Source organism: Papaver somniferum, chromosome 5 (assembly GCF_003573695.1).
Source record: "Papaver somniferum cultivar HN1 chromosome 5, ASM357369v1, whole genome shotgun sequence".
Lineage (NCBI taxonomy): Eukaryota > Viridiplantae > Streptophyta > Magnoliopsida > Ranunculales > Papaveraceae > Papaver > Papaver somniferum.
In genome coordinates, this window is record NC_039362.1 from 193,055,267 (window position 1) to 193,074,695 (window position 19,429).

At 38.7% G+C, this 19,429-nt stretch overlaps 1 protein-coding gene and 1 non-coding gene across 2 annotated transcripts; both read left to right on the forward strand.

Annotated features, from left to right (window-relative positions):
- The first annotated feature begins 15,308 nt into the window (after positions 1–15,308).
- On the forward strand, positions 15,309–17,816 carry LOC113278395 (14 kDa zinc-binding protein-like). The gene is made up of 5 exons (XM_026527249.1): positions 15,309–15,465; positions 15,696–15,753; positions 16,296–16,385; positions 17,164–17,278; positions 17,543–17,816. Exons 1-5 carry the CDS (start codon positions 15,350–15,352, stop codon positions 17,608–17,610), a joined length of 447 nt encoding a protein of 148 aa, XP_026383034.1. The 5' UTR covers positions 15,309–15,349; the 3' UTR covers positions 17,611–17,816.
- Positions 17,817–18,699: 883 nt separating this feature from the next.
- LOC113284765 lies at positions 18,700–18,780 on the forward strand. The gene has a single exon (XR_003328378.1). It is a non-coding gene; the product is annotated as a small nucleolar RNA SNORD36 (small nucleolar RNA).
- The last annotated feature ends 649 nt before the right edge of the window (positions 18,781–19,429 follow it).

The window sequence follows — 19,429 nt, forward strand, 5'->3', positions numbered from 1 at the left end:
TATTTCCATTGATTGGATAAAGTCCAAGGAGAATATCGCGAAACCTTTAACAAAAGGTTTATCCCAAGAGACAGTTAGAAATGCATCGAGGGGAAGGGGCTTAAGCTCATAAATTAAACTTTCCATGAAGGATACTCAAACTTGCTGACTGGAGATCCCAAGATCAAGGTTTCGAATGAGACAACTAATTTGTTGTGGGTAAAGGTAAACACTATCAGAGAATTTTATTCTCTGTCCCTTCCCTATGGTGTAGACGTGATAGTGTGACTGCATGTGAAAGATGACTTTTAAGAAGTCTTAATGGGTTTTATAGTTTCAATTTAAGATTGAAGTGGGGTGTAGCAGTAACACTCTTTATGGAAACTCACCTATCTGAATGAGGAAGTGGACCGCTTCTTATGAGAATATGAGCTTTGATTATCTAGAGCATTCTGAGAAACAGGATATGTCCAGGGCCAAATTGGACAAAACGGCACGAGCTTGGCAGCAACCTTGGAGATATCACCCGTGGTTGTTATCACGAATTACATCAAATGATAGAAGTTCAAGACATAGTTCACTGTCTCTAGCAAGTAATTCCGGTAATATCTCACTAAGCAAAGGTTCAAGACCTCATGGACACCTCTGCCTAAAATGGTATTTCCTGCGCTTTTTATGTGATTTTCGTTTTGATGGTTTTGGTATTACTGGAACTTAGGACCCAAAGGTCACTAAGGGTTCACTAGTTCATGATTTTTCACTTTGGTGAAAGATACCTATAGTCTCACCATGTGAGAACTAAAGATGAAAGCTCTCAATACTATTATGATTTATGCAATCCATAGTATGACCCCGGGGTCAACACACTTTTGTGTGAGGGAGAGGACGTAGAAATGACTAGTATGATTTCAAAACTTGCACGATCAGTCTGTTTGGATCGTGAGGTTGGGATGTTGATTTACCAAGATCTATCTGTGTTTTCATGTTTTATTGAGTTTTCATTCATGTGGGGATTGTTGGAAAACGATTAATAAAAAAATAATTTTTTAAAGTTTTAATAAAAAATTATAATTTATTGTTTTATTTTGTGAATGAAACTTTTTAGTCCCACATCATGGAGTTTCTAATTTTTAGTAGTTTTAAGAAACTATATAAACCTTTTAGTCCCACATCGGGGAGTTTTTCTTCTTAAGTTGTATTTGTCAATTATATAAAAAAATTCACTATTTTTGTAAAATCTATGGGAAAGGGGTTGCTCTATATTTTAGAGGGACCCCTAAGGAAAAATATTTTATAGCGTTTCTTAAGAGTTCGCGATTTTCCTTAACGGTTTTTTCGGAGTTGCCAAGCTCAAGTTGAGCATCTACTACATATGCTAGTAGTAGGTGTAGTAGGCTGTTTTATCCTGGAGATATCCGTCCTGTGAGGGCTATAGCATCACTCTTGAGTGTAGCCGGGCGCTAATGTCTTAAGGGAAACGTGTTGAACACGTGAATCATTCTGTTTTTCCAAAGTTTTGCCTTGTTGCTGTTGTGGAGATATGAGAAGCTCGTTCGTTTCGTCAATCGATCACTTCCATTATAAAGGAGCTAAGTATCAATAACTTTTGCTTATTTGATTTTTTCTTTATTTTAATTATTGCACCCAACAAGAACAACGAAGTTTTGATTTGGTCTCTGTCTAGTATAAAATGTTACGACCCGCTTACCAAGTTTTTAAATGTGGTAGTTGAGAGAGATTCATCCTTTGTGACGTTCCAGGGAATTCTACACATGAACAGCCTAGTTTCCCTGAAAGATCTTGGAGTGTCGTCAAAGACATGGGCTGGGTTAAAGTCCAAGAAAACACAACTATCTTAAAAAAAAATGAGGAGCACGGATTAACCGTCAATTAGACATACATTATTACGGGAACGTTTTCGCCGTAATTATTACAAATTTTCTTTAATCTTATTTGTTTTTAGAATTGTTAAGTATTACTTAAAACTTTATTCTATCGCCTTCCTTGAAAAATTTGCTATGCTTGTTGATATTTGAGAAAAATTGGCAAATTGGGCCGAGGGAGGGCTTATGACATTTTTTTTTGTAATATACTATTTCTCTCTCTTTAATTCACGGTTGAAGCCGGATCTCTCTCTTTAGTTCCTGGTTGACCAAAATTTCTAACCGTTATTCTTGTTTTCTTCCCCTGAACGGCTCTTGCTTCCCAGATTCCGGCTCTCTTCACTGACTTTTTTCCATGAATTCGAATCCACATCTCTCTTTCGTCTCTGCTTACTGCTTACTGATAAACTACTAATTACCATTCACATTCTTTTTCCTTTGAATCTATGGATCACACCAATCACACAATTTACTATTTATGCAATTGTATCACCGTCACTTACAACAGACTTGGCATCAGCGACAAGGACAACAACCATCAAAGTACCAATCTCTCCAGTCAAAACATGATCAACCAAAAGACAACAATTACAACAATCAATCACAATCTCTTTATAATAGTTAACCACAATCTCAATCTCTCCACCAATTTCACTGAAGATGAACAAGTTCAACCTCCAAAATGCTTCCCTTATACTGCAGTCCCAACTACAATTATAACTGCAAACCTAGTTACAACAACATCAATATGCTTCAACACCCTTCTAGGATTCCTTTACATAATAACACCACTATACAACCAACCGAAACCCAACGTTGCTAAACCGCCTGATAAAACTACCTCTTCAACCACCCATTCTCAACCCTATCTGAATCAAGTCCTAAACCTACAAAGGCCGGAAACAAATCACATATCTACCCTTAACCACCTCACATAAAAACTTTTCTAATTTTCTACCACCCAAAACCAGTATGAAGCTAGCTCATTCTTTATACTTTTGGATTTTTTCTGTTTTGGTCGACAAAAACTACATTATTACTCATTTCCTAAGGACTAAGTATCTCTGGTATGATCATGTAAGAATCAAACATTTTATGTTTTTGCTAGATATAATATCCCTAATAAATTACAATCATACAAACTTGAATACTAGTACTATCATCCACCCTAACTATAACGGTCCCAGCAGTGACGCACAATGATTGTGCAATTTGTAGCCTGGATGATGAAGCTGCATAGTCCGACGATGTAGCGCCATTACGTCCAAGACATAAAAGGTAACTTAGCACATGAAATACTATGCAATAGTGTTGCATATCCTTGATCCAAAGTTAGCCCATCTCAAGGAAAGAATTAGGGATGCAATGCAAGTCATGGGATGACTTCCCATGACTTTGGCATTGGCACAAGCATTAGCCAAGGCTTGGCCAATGATATGAAACAATGGTGTTACCAAATGTGCCATTGATGATTATTTCTCGGAAAAAAGAGTGCAAGTGATGTATATGAAGTATGAAGTTGAACTAGACAAGTAAAGACTCAATCAGCGTGATATTTGGGTGTTGACATCCAAATGAGCTAACTGCATGATCGGGATGAATGAAGCGCAACCATTGCTGAATAACTTGACAAAAGTGCAAGTCGAATGAAGTGCAACCATTGCTGAACACTTGGCAGAAGTGCAAGTTGAATGAAGCGCAACCATTGTCGAAGACTTGGCAGAGGCCGAGATTGAATAAAGCATAATCATTGCGGAACATTGGCATGAGCCAAAGTTTAGTGCAGCGCAATGGTTGTCAGATTTGAGTTCAAGATGTCAGTTGCAAGTGTGTGTGCATCACACGAATGCCACAACAAAGGAGTTGGATTGAGACGGTTATAAAGTGGTTTTATAACCAATTTGGCAAAACATAACCACCAAGAACAGATGTGGCATAATTCTGCAAGCCAACAAAAAATCTGGCAGTTAAAAAGACATTATGGCAGTTATGGAAACTACTTATGGGACACATGGTTGTTCCATGTGTGTGCAAGTGTTGTGCATGGTTTTGGCTAGTGAGTTTGTTGTATAAATAGCCCTAAGGAGTGGGAAAAATCAGTAGGATTACATAGGAGAGAGTTTTGTATACATGTAGTCTCATACTTGAGAGAATAAGGCATCGCAAAGAGGGTGATGGAATGTTTAGTCCATGTGATGGACTGTTTGATGTAATCTTCCTTTAGTGCAATAAAATGGGTTTGTTGCAGTATTCTTTGTGTTGTTGATTTCTATGAGAATTGCTTAAGTACATTGCAAACCTCTTATACTTATGGGGGCATGAAGAGTTAGAGAGAAAGAAGAAAAGACTTCCGTTGTGCAAAACCTTTAGAGTAAAGGCAGATGCGTACTTTGATGCAAGTATGCAAGGCTGAGTAATTGTGGGTAAATTTGATTCACTGAACCACAATTATTTCCAGTCATGTCCCATGAAAATTTTAGGCGATTAAATGGGCATGTGACAGCAGGTATCAGAGCTGTGTTTGGGGACACAATTGCTGATTTTTCTCTCTTTTTACTCAAGTTAGTGTCATTTGTTTGTCAAATTCAGTGAAGAATTGTTTGGGTTTCATTAGTATGGAGACTAGAAGAAGTTGATCTTGTGTGGAAATATCAATTTGAATGAATTTTGAATCTTGAGGTAGCAACATGCCATGAAATTTTATGACAAAGGTGTCAAAATTCCTGCCCAAAGTGTTAGACGAACACGCAAGAATCATTGAAAACCGGGTTTTCAAGTGATTGCATGAAAAAACTAAGGAGTATGCTGACTTCTATGATGCAAGTCAGAAGTTTAAGTCTATGTTTCTCATAAGTATGCGAATATTATGCATTTGGAATGCATTCTTTCGTAGTGTTATCAGTAGCAAGTACATTACAAGTGGTAATGGGAATTTTGCGAACATTCCTGAACTCAAAGATGTTGTTGTCCTTTGCAGTGACAAAGAAGATTGCAAAAGCCTATCTATGCGATAGAATTAAATGGTGTCTCATTGTAGCCAGTTGGTGGAAGATTAAAGTTATCTCTCTTGAATGCATGTACCTTGTAATGCAAAGTTTGGTTGCAAACCAACATTTTTGTGGAAATGTGATGCCATAAAATAAGAATTGGATGGCCAATTATTATCTAGCATAAAGCTTATGGAAAGGCTGAAGAAATAAGGGCAAGTTAGGAAAAACCCAATACAACACGTTCTTGCGTTTGCAAAGAGTTCTTCGTTGATGCTAGATGTGCACAAGGATTGTGTGTTTGCACCTAGTTTATGAAAGTGGGATCAGTATGCTTGGACAAGGGTGTCCAAAGACCTGCATTTGATCACATCCACAAGCGTATGTTCTTGTCGACTACAAATCAACAATTGTTGCTACTGAAGTTTATTTTCGAGAAGGGGAAAGACAAGAGAAACCAGATATGTATGGGTAGTAAAAATGAGTTCCAAGTTTGAAGAAGAATGCGACATTCTTGCTTCATGGAATGTAGGAAGTGTGTGCCCTCATTTACAAGGATTATGGCCTTGTTGAGATTGTCCAAAGGGGATTTATTGGCGAAAGTCATTAAGTAACATGACTTTGCTGAGCTCTATGGTGATGCTCAGTATCACCAAGTTAAGTTCATTCCAGTTGTGCATAGGTGCACAAGTTTGTGTCAAGATTTGAGTGTTAATTGGCATAACAGGCATGCAATAGTGGCATGCGCCAAATAGGATTTGGGCATGGCCAAGATGCATGATGCGGTTGGAGACGCAAGTTAGGCGAATTGTAGATGTATGGAGAAGGAAGGACAAATTAGTGGTGATGCATAAGAATGGCATGAGGTCATTTTTGAAGAAATCTTCATGAAAGATAAAGCAACATGATAGCATCAGTTTGAAGGAGTATTCAACTAAGTGTCAATTATATTGTGCTTCATTATGGGAGTTGCATAAGAACGTTGATAGTTGGAAGAGTGCATGTGGCAAAGTGAATTGTTACATTGAGGACAATAGGTGTTGTCTCCCTTCCTTGTTTGTTGCTTAGAAGCGAAGATGAAGTCAGTATTGCAAAACTTGTTAGGTCTTACAAGTTGCAATCAGTTGGCGCGAGTATTTGCTCAAGTTTGAGTATACTCTCAGTTTGGGCCGAGTGAACCTTGGTGTTGGGAATTTTCTATCTATGTAAGGTAGTAGCGAATGAGAGTATTTGAGACGAGAGTTCTTGTCTCTTTCGTTCAAAGTAAAGCTAGTTCGTGCGGAAGATGCTACATATCATATTAAGCCAAAATATGCAATATGAGACGCTGAAAGTGAAAGAAGCAAATAGAGGAATTGGTGCATAGTCGAGTTTGATATTGAGAGTTATGTGGAAGTGCGGTATTTGGCAGCGATAACATGGAGTAACGCAACAAGAATGAAGATATAAGTCCATCAAGTATATGAGTTAAGAGTAACTCATAAGTTTGGAAGAACATGATGTTGTTTTTCCGCCACATTAAAGCGTAGCATTTTGAAAAAGCAAGTGATGCTTAATTTGCTGGTTTCAAAGGCGCATGAAGAGGATGCCTTGTACAAAGTGACGGTGGGATATCACGGGTAATCCTGAGTCGTGACTATACCAAAGTCAAGCATTTCAACCAAGGTATTGCGACAATGCAAGCAAAAAAAAACGAGGTGATGGTTCTTTGATATACAAATGATGCAAGTCCAAGAAGGTGAAGTTTGCAATACGATTTGGAGGCCAAATCTAGTGAAAGTGCTGATGTTTGCAAAGTGCAGCAAAGGCTATAGGTTTTGGTGCATACCAAGAGTGGTATGAAATCATAGAGTGCATACCTTAAGGCATGGTATGACCGGCCTTCATAGTGGCGCAAAATTATGTTACGTTATGGAATTTGTAACCTGGCAGATGGAGCTTCACAATCCGACAATGTAGCGCCAAGATGGCTGAGACAAGAAAGGTTACTTGGAACATGCAACATTATGCGATAGTGTTGCATATCCTTATTCAGAGTTAGCCAAGCTCAAGGAAGGAATAAAGTATGAGATGCAAAGTCATGTAATGACTGTGCATGTGCATCAATGACGATGCCAAACACGCCATTGGTGATTATTGCTCACCAAACGAGATGCAAGTGATGCATATGAAGCATGAAGCTGAACTAAGAAAGTCAAGACTCAAGTGGCATGGTATTTGGATGTTGGCATCCAAATAAGCTAAGCATGCAAGTGGCATGTACTTGGCAGACATGCAAGTGGCATGTTGCATTACCAATGCCAAATGCTTGGAAGAGGCCAAGAGTGAGTGAAGCGTAATCATTGTTGAAGGTATGGCAAGAGTGCAAGCTGAGTTGCACGAGCATATCAAACATTGGCATAGCCAGAGTTGCACGTTGCGATGTTGCGAGACTTAAGCTTAAGTGCCAGATGAGAGTGTGGGTGCGTCACAAGCATGCCAAAGCGTGTGAGCAAGTTAGAGATGGTTATAAAGAGTCTTTGTAACCGAGTTTGGCATGTTCTAACCTTCCAAGACATGTGTGGCGCGTTTTCAGAGTGCCAACACAAAAGTTAGCTGTCAAAAAGTAAGATGTGGCGGTTAGGGAACTGCCCGTGGACAGATGGCTGTTCATGGGGCGTGCAACAGAGTTTCATACGGATTGGCCCTGGTTCTTGGCATTATAAATAGCCAGAGAACCCCTTGTAAACGATTTGTTCAAGAGTTCAAGTGTTGAAGAACCATTTTGCAGTAGGGAGTGAGTTTGTTGTAGGCTTATAGAATAAGCTTGTAAGTCCATTGGTTGGACTGATTTTGTAATCTTCCCCTTAAGCTAATAAAGTGAGTTGTTGGCTTATACGTTGTGCCTTGGTATCTGGTTGATTCGAAGTTTCTCCCCTTATTTCTGTGTGGAATAAACATGGCAAGAACCTCTTTGTAGTATGGGCTACATTGTTTGGTAGAGAAAATCTGAGTAAAACTTCCGTTGCATACTCTTGGTAGAGTTGGTTGTTTGCAAAGGTGCAAACTTATAAGGATGAAATAAAAGTGGGTGATAATAGATCACTGAACCATTGTATTGCCGGGTTATACTTGTGCAAAAATTTGTCAGGGACATTTGCAGGTGTGACAATTCGGGTATCAGAGCCCAGATTGCTCTGTTATGGCTTTATTTTGGAAGATTTTCTCTGTTTTGCTCGAGTTTTAGTTGCTGAAATTGTTAGATCGTAATGGCTGGTAAGAAGAGTTCGATGGATACCTTAACTGATAGGGTAGCGGACTTGGAAGACAGGATTGATAAAGAGGTGCGCCATCCTAATGATGCTAATTATGATGCTACGGTAATGGCTCACATCCAAGCGTTGGATAAGCATGTTGCTGATATGTTTGTGGCAAGCCAGAGTGCAACTAAGAAGCATGATGATTTGGAAGGCCAAATCACTGCTATTAAGACCATGTTCACAGGATCCTTGAAAGAACTAACTGATGAGTTAAGTGTCTTGAGGCGAATGGTGGGTGTAATTGGTTCGGATAAAGCTATTACGGGTGGTAGTGGCAGTAACTTTACGAAGATTAAAGTCCTAGAACCTAAGGCTTTTTCTGGCGCAAGAGATGCGAAGGCATTGGAGAATTTCATGTGGGACATGAACCAATACTTCAAGGCGACCAGAACCCCGGAAGAACAAAAGATTACTCTCGTTAGCATGTACCTGGAAGGTGATGCAAAGTTATGGTGGAGAACTAGAATTGGTGATGACCTTACTGCTGGTCGTCCAGGAATCGTGACATGGGATGTCATGAAAGAAGAATTGAAGAGTCAATTCTTACCAAGCAATGCTGCTTGGCTAGCCAGAGAGAGTTTGTGTAAGCTGAGGCATACTGGTACACTATGGGAATACGTGAAAGAAGTCTCATCTCTGATGCTAGACATTCACAACATGTCGGAGGAAGACAAGTTGTTCAATTTTACATCTGATTTGCAGTCGTGGGCTCAGGCTGAAGTGAGAGGGAAGGGTGCCAAAGACCTACCTTCAGCCGTTGCAATCGTGGACAGCCTTGCTGATTTTAGGTCGGTTAATACCTCAACTGATGCTAATAGAAAGGGAAAGAACAAGAAGAACCAGAAGAGTAAGGACAAGGATAAGAAAAGTTCTGAGTCCAAGGAAAAAAGATATCAAAGGGATGATAGTTTGGCTGCGAAGAACAAGGTTGCTGGATGTTTCTTATGCAAGGGTCCTCACCTAGCGCGTGATTGTCCAAAGAAAGAAAAATTGTCCGCAATAGTCACTGAGTGTAGTGGTGACAAAGAAGAAACTGATCAAGTGGAGCATGTTAATCCTATTCAACTATGCAACATAGTAGCACAAACGACAGCAGTACAACATGGACTGAATGGCGCTGGCCTGGTTTATGTGAAAGTTGGCATTCACAATCATTGTCTCTGGGGCATGGTAGATACAGGTGCTTCGCACACTGTTACGAGCTTGTCTATGGCAGCGCACTTGGGTTTGGAAGTATATCAGGCTGATCACTGCATGAAGACAGTGAATTATATAGCTAAGCCAATCAAGGGGATGGCTGTGGCAAATGTTGAAGTTGGAGAATGGCGTGGCCAAATCAGTATAATGGTGATGCATCTCAATGACTTTGAGATGATCCTTGGTAACAACTTTTTCAAAGAAGCAGAGGCAACAGTGATGCCTCACCTTGGCGGGATTTTCATACAAAGTACAAGAGCACCTTGTTTAGTGAAAGGTGTGAGGAAAGTTAGTCCGGTTGATATAAAGTGCGACATGGGGAAGACAAGTGAGTTTGCACCTGTCCGCTCATTCGAAGAAAGCTTAGCAGAGATTCATGCGGAATTTGGATATCCCATGGATCTTAGCATCTGTTCACCGTGAATAGCGCATGTATGAGGCAGGGGCATTGCATTGCTGTTTGCAAGTGCCTGAACCTGCAAGGTTGCTGAAGTATTGAGACTTTGGCATGTTATCTGTTTGCTGTTTCTGTTTGAAGTTTAAGTTGGGTGTTGCTGATCTTATGGTCTTTGAAGATAACACACTTTAGTTGGTGTATTTGCTTTGGTAATGTATTTGATTTCAGTAAGGCCGTTGGTTGGCCAATGGTGTAAATGAGAAGGAGTCCCTATGTTTCTTATGTACGGCTAGTGTAATGAATGAAGGTGGTGTTTAAGAAAAAACCTTGTCTCTTTTTGATTAATGTAAAGCTAGTTCATTGGGGAAGAACTACAAGTATACTTAGCCAAAGTATGCAAAAGAAACGCTGAAAGCAAATAATTGAAGAATTGAAGTTGGTGGTATAGGCAAGTTTGTTGTTGGGAAAGTTACGGAGAAGTGCGACTGTATTTGGCAACGATAGCATGGAGTAACACAACAATAATGAAGATGTAAGTCCATCCAGCATATGGGTTAAGATCAGTAACTCATAGTTAGGAAGAGCATGATGTTGTTTTTCCGCTACATTAAAGTGTAGCAGTTTGAAAGAACAAGTGAGACCTTGTTAGTTTCGAAGGCGTGAGGAGGAACCTGGTCCAGAGAGATGGTGTGATATCACGGGTATCCTAAGTCATGGCTAATGTCATTCATTTCAGTCGAGTTTGCATTGGGGTGTTGCAAGGTGATTGAAGAATACTTAACTTATAATAAGGCATGTTGAATTGCAAGAGTGCAATGTCAGTCGGAATTGAAGGCAAGTAAGCTAAGTTATGCATATCAGGGTGACATGTTAGATATTTTTCGTGTACACTTAGGCACGGAATGGCTTGAAAAAAAATAATTGTGTATGCTGATGCAAGGTGTATGGCAACAGATTGCGAGTAGCATTTGGGTGTTGAGATGTGAATGAAGTGGAGATTGAAGCATAGTCGACGATGCGAAAATGATGCTGGAATTCATAGGCTCAATGGCAAGGCAAACAAGCTAAGTGGCGGCATAAAGTACTAGGCAGAAAAGTTTTGGCAAGATTGAAGTCCAAACAAAGTTCCTGATTTCTGAGAGTGGCTCAGATACGTACAAGGCCAAGGAAAATTCAGTAGAGGCTGAACTGATGTTGCGTTCAACGAGGACGTTGAACAGATTAGGTGGGGGAGGTCTATGACCGGCCTGCATAGTGGCGCACAATTATGTTGCGTTACGGAATTTGTAACCTGGCAGATGGATCTGCACAATCCGACAATGTAGCGCCAAGATGGCTGAGACAAGAAAGGTTACTTGGCACATGCAACATTATGCGATACTATTGCATATCCTTATTCAGAGTTAGCCAAGCTCAAGGAAGGAATAAAGGATGAGATGCAAAGTCATGGAATGACTTTGGCATGGTCCTAAGCTTTTGCCAAGGCTTGGACTGTGCATGTGCATCAATGGCGATGCCAAACACGCCATTGGTGATTATTGCTCACCAAATGAGATGCAAGTGATGCATATGAAGCATGAAGTTGGACTAAGCAAGTCAAGACTCAAGTGGCATGGTATTTGGATGTTGGCATGGTATTTGGATGTTGGCATCCAAATAAGCTAAGTATGCAAGTGACATGTACTTGGCAGACATGCAAGTGACATGTTGCATTACCAATGCCAAATGCTTAGCAGAGGCCAAGAGTGAGTGAAGCGTAATCATTGTTGAAGGTGTGGCAGGAGTCCAAGCTGAGTTGCACGAGCATATCAAACATTGGCATAACGAGAGTTGTAGTTGCGATGTTGCGGGACTTAAGCTTAAGTGCCAGATGCGAGTGTGGGTGCATCACAAGCATTCCAAAGCGTGTGAGAAAGTTAGAGACGGTTACAAAGAGGCTTTGTAACCGATTTTGGCATGTCCTAACCGTCCAAGACATGTGTGGCGCGTTTTCAGAGTGCCAGCACAAAGTTAGCAGTTAAAAAGTAAGTTGTGGCGGTTAGGGAACTGCCCATGGACAGATGGTTGTTCATGGGGCGTGCAACAGAGTTGCATACGGATTGGCCCTGGTTCTTGGCATTATAAATAGCCAGAGAACCCCTTGTAAACGAGTTGTTCAAGAGTTCAAGTGTTGAGGAACCATTTTGCAGTAGAGAGTGAGTTTGTTGTGGGCTTAGAGAATAAGCTTGTAAGTCCATTGGTTGGACTGATTTTGTAATCTTCCCCTTAAGCTAATAAAGTGAGTTGTTGGCTTATACGTTGTGCCTTGGTATCTGGTTGATTCGAAGTTGCTCCCCTTATTTCTGTGTGGCATAAACATGGCAGGAACCTCTTTGTAGTATGGGCTACATTGTTTGGTAGAGAAAATCTGAGTAAGACTTCCGTTGCATACTCTTGGTAGAGTTGGTTGTTTGCAAAGGTGCAAACTTATAAGGATGAAATACAAGTGGGTGATAAGGGATCACTGAACCATTGTATTGTCGGGTTATACTTGCGCGAAAATTTGTCAGGGACATTTGCAGGTGTGACACATGGCATGATTTGGCGTAGGCGCATATGATTGAAGAATAATGCCAAGTATTGTATAAGTCCTGTTATGTTGTGTGGTGCAACTAAAGTCGAAAAATGAAGGCAAAAGGCTATGGCATTGATCATTGTAATCAGTTGGAGAGAATCATTACTTGCGTACACTTAGGCGCAAATGATTCAAGTGATATTCAAGCCTAATTCAGGGAATTGGCAAAAAGAATTTCCAGGTTGCATTTGGGTGGCTATATGCGATTGTAGTGGGAGTTGAAGTGTAGGCCAACGTGACAACAACAATACAAGTCAGTAGGATCGATGGCAATAAAGTAAGCTAAGTGATGGCATATGGTACTAGGATGAAAAGTTTTTGGCAAGGAAAAAAGCCAAACAAGTTTGCTGATTTCTGAGATAGGCTCAGAAGTGTACAAGGCCAGAGAATAAGTATAACGAGTATACTTTGTTACATTCAACGAGGACGTTGAACAGATTGGGTGAGGGAGGTCTATAACGGTCCCAACAGTGACGCACTATGATTGTGCAATACTGAAGTTGATCCTGGCTGATGAAGTTGCATAGTCCGACGATGTAGCGCCATTACAGCCAAGACAAGAAATGCTACTTAACACATGCAATACTATGTGATAGTGTTGCATATCCTTGATTCAGAGTTATCCCATCTCAAGAAAGGAAATAAGGATGCAATGCAAGTCATGGTATGAATTTGGCATTGGCACAAGCATTATCCAACGCTTGACCAATGCATATGCAACAGTGGCGTTCCCAAACGCGCCATTAATGATTTTTGCTCGGCAAAAAGAATGCAGGTGATGCATATGAAGTATGAAGTTGAACTAGATAAGTCAAGACTCAAGTGGCGTGATATTTGAGTGTTGGCATCCAAATGAGCTAAGTGCATGATTCGGATAAATGAAGCGCAACCATTGCTGAATAACTTGGCAGAAGTGTAAGTTGAATGAAGCGCAACCATTGTTGAATAACTTGGCAGAAGTGTAAGTTGAATGAAGCGCAACCATTGCTGAATAACTTGGCAGAAGTGAAAGTTGAATGAAGCGCAACCGTTGTCGAAGACTTGGCAGAGGCCGAGATTGAGTAAAGCACAACCATTGCGAACATTGGCACGGGCCGAAGTTTAGTGCAGCGCAATGATTGTCAGATTTGAGTTCAAGCTGTCAATTACGAGTGTGTGTGCATCACACGCATGCTAGAGCAAAGGAGTTGGATTGAGATGGTTATAAAGTGGCTTTATAACCAATTTGGCAAAACATAACCACTAAGAACAGATGTGTCATAATTCTGCAAGCCAACACAAAAGCTGGCAGTTAAAAAGACATTATGGCGGTTATGGAAACTACTTATGGGACACATGACTGTTCCATGTGTGTGCAAGTGTTGTGAACGGTTTTGGCTAGTGAGTTTGATGTATAAATAGTCCTAAGGAGTGGGAAAAATCAGTAGGCTTACATAGGAGAGAGTTTTGTAGACATGTAGTCTCATACTTGAGAGAATAAGGCATCACCAAGAAGGTGATAGCCTGTTTAGTCCATGTGATGGATTGTTTGATATAATCTTCCTCTAATGCAATTTAGATTGCAATAATAGCCATCTTTATTAAACATTCCTAGTTTGTGGCCTAGGTCATTTATTTGGGCCGGATGGATTTTTCCATCCACCCGATAGAAAAGGATAAGGGATGTCTAAAGTGTACTAAAATACTAACTTACTGTTATGCAAACTTAATAATTCTAACTATTTAAAAAAAAATACTAAAACCTAAATGATTTTTACTAACAACTTCAATAAAAAAACTAAGTCCCAATCCATCAAAATTAAAAACTAAAACCTAATCACAAACATCAATTCAATTCTCTAATTTTTGGTTTTCGCACAATATTTCATTGACAAACAAATTCAAGTGATTGAGTTAAATCCCTTTAATCCGTTCATTTTAAGAGGGATTCATTAATGATTTAACTATGAATCTCTGGAATTTCTCATCAAATTTTTATGAAATCAAACCACAATAGGTTGATATGAGCATTAACATAAACTGATTGTTGTTGATCTTCCCATAATCGGAAGATATGGTACACCTACATAAACCGATTATGGGGTTGATGTGATGAACATCAACCACAACTGGTTCATGCTAATAATGCATACATTAACCGATTCTTAAACCATGTTTGAGTTCGTACAAATATCAAGAATCAGTATATGTGTAACAGTCGAGAAAACCCATTGTGAACAATCAATTTTTATATCTAAGTATATCAACTAATTAAGGATTTGATGGTTTTAAAGGAAATTTCCCCAAAATAACAATCGGTTCACGTTGAGTAACATGTAATCCAATCTATGTTCGCATTTTCCTGGGCAATTTTTGTCTCCCTAATCGAATCACATATACGCACATAAACTGATTGTACTACAATCGGTTTTTGCGGTGATGAACAAACGACCGTTTGTCGTTCCCAGTTTGGAATTTATTCCAGAATCGGTTCATGTATTATCATCGAATATACCTATTCAGGTTAAAATTTTGAATGTTTTCATGCGATGTACCCACTTCTTCATCATAACTAGAGTCTTATCCTCGCTATAAAGTTACATTTTTGCAAACAAAATTACAGATTTTGGTTTTTCTTATTTTCCTTTATTTTTTCTTCTTTTTCAAATCTTGAAAGAGGAAATGAATTTTTACTCTAATCTAAACACTATAATCAAACTCAAGCACCAATAGATTTAGCTAATACCAACTTAATTAATCATCACTAATGAATAAAGGTATAATAGTCATTCACGAAAATGGGTAGATAAAAAATTTCCAGAGATTATTTTTTTACCCTGTTTTGTTTTTTTAGTACACACTAGGCTCGAGACTCGGAAGGTTATTAAAATGTTAGAGATACTACATTCTAAGGGATGCAGATAGGCACGCACGATGCTACCGGCCACTCCAGTTTGCGAGTAAGTTGGCTTGTGGGTTGCTAGCAGCGCGGGGTTGCCGCAACAACTTTATTTATGCGGTCAGGCCTTTTAGTTTGCAAAAACCAAGCTAGTAGTAGACTTAACATTATAAACCTTCACTTCTCTTCATCGTCATCTGGCTCGTCAATGGCTTCCGATTCACCCACTATGTAAGTTTATCTTTCACTTTCTCTCTGTTATGGTCTAATCCAAGGTTTGATCCGTGAGTTTGCAAACTGTACAGATCTAGGGTTTGACATATATTGAACCCTAAGTAGTAATTTTAGGGTTTATTGTAAGTAATTAGATTTGATTTCAGAATGTAAAATCATGTGTTAGGTCAAATTTTATGAATGCGTTTCTCTGATTAGATTTTTTTTTTTTTCAATTGGGTATACAGATTTGACAAAATCATAAACAAGGAAATTCCTTCTAAGGTGGTTTATGAGGATGATAAGGTATTTCACGATTTCTCTATATCCTATTTTACGTGTTTAATTAGTGTTCTTATTACACTGATTATCTTGGTTAGACCCAAGATATTATGCTCCTCGTCATATTGTTAATCCAATTGACTAGCAGCGGAACAAAATTCTGCACATTCACTTGTTTTCTGAGTGTGAAGCTCAAATGTATGGTAGATTTCTGTGACCCTTTAGAGCAGAAAGCTTAATTTGAACTGTGAACTGACTTTTTTTTTTCTCCCGCAAGAATGCTAGTTTTTTTTTCTTCTGAAGTTAGTAGGAGAAAACTGCTCTTTTAGGGCAACAGAAATTATAAAAAGAACGTTTTGCCTTTTGATAAATTTTCTTATGTCCTTCGCTTTTCTGTCCTCGTTCAAATGTACAAGAAACCGAAGTAACTGAAAGATTAATTAAATTTTTCTTATGTCCTTAACCTTCTTCTACCTAATGTTCTCTCACTTGATTGTACTTATAATTTTATTTTTGTTCTTGAGAAGTTTCTACATTTATAATCTCTCAATCTATGTGCTCAACAGGTTCTTGCATTCAGAGACATAAACCCAGCAGCTCCTACTCACATCTTAGTCATCCCCAAGGTGAAGGATGGGTTAACTGGCCTCTCCCAGGTATCTTAAATCATTTCATCCTTTTCAATCTCAAAGGTGTTTAACTCATATGAAAAGTTGAATAGTATATATCCTACATGCAATTACAACTAATTAAAAACATGATTTTCCTAAGCAGATCTTAAATCGCCAAAATATACGTTATATACAGTAACATAAACTATTGTGTATCAGATCTCTTCCGTTTTTATTGTGATAGAAAATCTTTCAACGCTTCTTTAACTACTAGATTACTGCTTATTAGTGCAATCATGTTGTCAACCCTGAATTTGGAAATCTAGTTCACCATCCCCCCTCTTTAGAAATTCGTCAAACTAATGACAACCAGTCATGCTATCTTGTCTGGTAGGGAAGTCATTTAGTATTTTTTCATGGAGGAAGCTGTTGCAGTATTTACTACCTATCTTGAATGGGCATGTCAATCGGGAATTAAAAAATTGAGACTATATTAAAAATCCTCTTGATTACGTCCCCGTGGAAGTATGACTCTGGCAGAAAATTCACCTCCTTTGTGGGTCCATGAGTTATGGTCTTCTATAAAATAACTTGGAGATATGTAAACCGAAGGTGAGAGGCAAGTTTTCTTGCCGCTGCAAAACAATATTGAAATTCCCAAATTCGATATTAAGGAGCTTTAATTTCTTTGCTCATATGCCTCCCCATTCACACATTATTGATTATTGTAAGGTGTATGTTGGAGAGCTTCAAATGATTTGAAGTTTTGTGAGTGGTCATTTAACTTATTTGATTATTAAAAAGTTGTCACCGTGTTGTTCAGGCTGAAGAGCGGCACACTGAGATTCTGGGCCACCTTTTATATGCTGCCAAACTTGTTGCTAAACAAGAAGGACTCGAGGGCTTCAGGATTGTCATCAATGATGGACCCATCGCAGGTATTGTGCTCTTCATTCTCATATCCTCTTATTTTCTTTTCCTTTTAGAGTCCTGGTATGTCAGTGGCATGACATTGTTGCAAGCCTTAGTGTATGACTGTTGTTCTTGCAAATTACACGTCAATTCTGATTTCTTATCGAGTCATCAAAATCTTTCTTCTGTTTTTTTTTCTTTCTTGTTTCTATTTTGATATTGTCACTTTTAGTTATTCTCCGTTCGTACCTTTGCACTTCTTACAATAGAAAAACTGTTTGTTTATGCAGGCCAAACTGTTTATCACATTCACGTCCATGTTCTTGGGGGCAGGGAGTTGAAATGGCCACCTGGCTAATAACGATGTCCACTAGACCGCCATGGCATCATGTTAGAATAAGGATGATTACTGTTCCTAGATATAATTTGAAAAATGTATTAAAGAAGAGACCCCACCCCAGAGAGTAAACTTCAAACTTTAAATTGTATGAATAAATCCCAGATCTTGGTTCTTAATTTGGAATGAACTTATTATTATATCAGTACAATTTTAGCTGCTTCATAGTTTGTTCTTTTTTCTTTTTGACAAAGGTAACTTCATTGATTACTTTATGTTTACAACATTGTCAGCTACTCAGCTAATACAATTTCAATAATAGGAGGTGAGTTCCCATTCAGAGTTGTTTAAAAGAAGATACAGGCCCGAATGAAATTCAGAGGAGTGAAGTTAAACAACTTCAGAACTGGTTCCACTGTCACAAGTCGTTCCGTCCCATCTCCATGTATCAAACCAGTTTATGACCGAGTCATTGTCATGGGATGCAAATCACGGTGCAAAGTCGTTAAATGTAGTGATTACAGATTACTCCACTGTATGGCATTGAGTTATCGCGAACAATCTGAGCAGTGCCTTACAACTGAGCAAATAACAACGGCAAACTGGCATCCTCGTGTAATATTAGGCCCAAAATGTGCATTTGGAGGCCCATATCAATTCCGGTTTATAAAACCCTAATCTGAAACTTTTATACCTTGCCTGCCTTCTCTGCTATAGATATTCATTTCCACAGAAGCTGCCTCCAAAGTCCAAACAGTAACCCTAAGTATTCTTTTACTTGTACCTCTAGATAGACAATTGCTTGCTTCTTTTCTATACAACTTCTATGCTGCTTTTCTCTGTTTAATGTTGTGTGTTTGATTATAATCGTGTGTAATGCAAGTCAGCTTCTTGTTTGGATCTTGAAAAAAATCTACGATTCAATCGATTATACCTTTTACAGGAACTTGCAATATTGAATCCTTCAGTATCACTCGCCTATTTTGATTCTTTTATCTGATTCTTCAGGCCCTTTAAATACTGATACATCATTAGTTACAACTGCTGAGTTAGGGTTTGATTATATATCCGATTCTTTCTTTATTGTATGATTTAGGGTTTGATTGATATGAGCAGATGATGAAACAAATATTTTTCATACTGATTATTATGAAGTTATAAAATATTCGAGCTTTTTAAAACTGATGCTCATTCTTTTCAATTCTGATTGCAATTATTTCTTTTTATAAATTGATGAAAAAGATTTATCAAGAATGTTCATTGCTAGGATAAGTTGATGAAAAAGGGTTATGGAGAATGTTTATAGTTATGCTAGGCTTAGTCAAGTGTTAAAACTTAATACAGTGTTTGACACGGTTACAAGCCTAGTATATCAATCTGTACTCTCGTTGGAGGGTGAAGTTCATATCCACTGCTATCACCTGTACATTTGTACCCTACACTTTTTTTATTCTGTTTCCCCATTCATGATTTACATAATAAGAATTCTAGATGTTTTAAGCACTATTCTATAGTGGATTTTTTATTGTATAAATAAATGAGTGAATGTTTTGAAATTGCTGTGCTTATTGACGGTCCGGTGCTGATTAGATGTCTCTCCCATCAGCACCTAACATTTTCATAAGCTAGAGTTTATGTAGCCTCCTTGTCTTTCGAACTTCCCTTGGACTTGATAGGGAAGAAACACAACTTGGCTTACATTCTGTCTACCTTATAGTACCATTGCAGTGAAGCTTTTTTAATAGACTGGATTGTACAATCTTGCTCATGCTGGAGGAGAACCAGGAGAAAAATTAATTGAGTTTAGTTGCATGTGGCCTATGCTGGCTCTGCCACTAGT

What these genes read in the sequence shown, in the direction of transcription:
- LOC113278395 (XM_026527249.1), top strand. Translation starts at nt 15,350, where the DNA reads ATGCGGTCAGGCCTTTTAGTTTGCAAAAACCAAGCTAGTAGTAGACTT. An exon ending in TGGTTTATGAGGATGATAAG is followed by an intron (nt 15,754 to 16,295) that starts GTATTTCACGAT and finishes TGTGCTCAACAG; the next exon opens with GTTCTTGCATTCAGAGACAT. An exon ending in CAATGATGGACCCATCGCAG is followed by an intron (nt 17,279 to 17,542) that starts GTATTGTGCTCT and finishes TTGTTTATGCAG; the next exon opens with GCCAAACTGTTTATCACATT.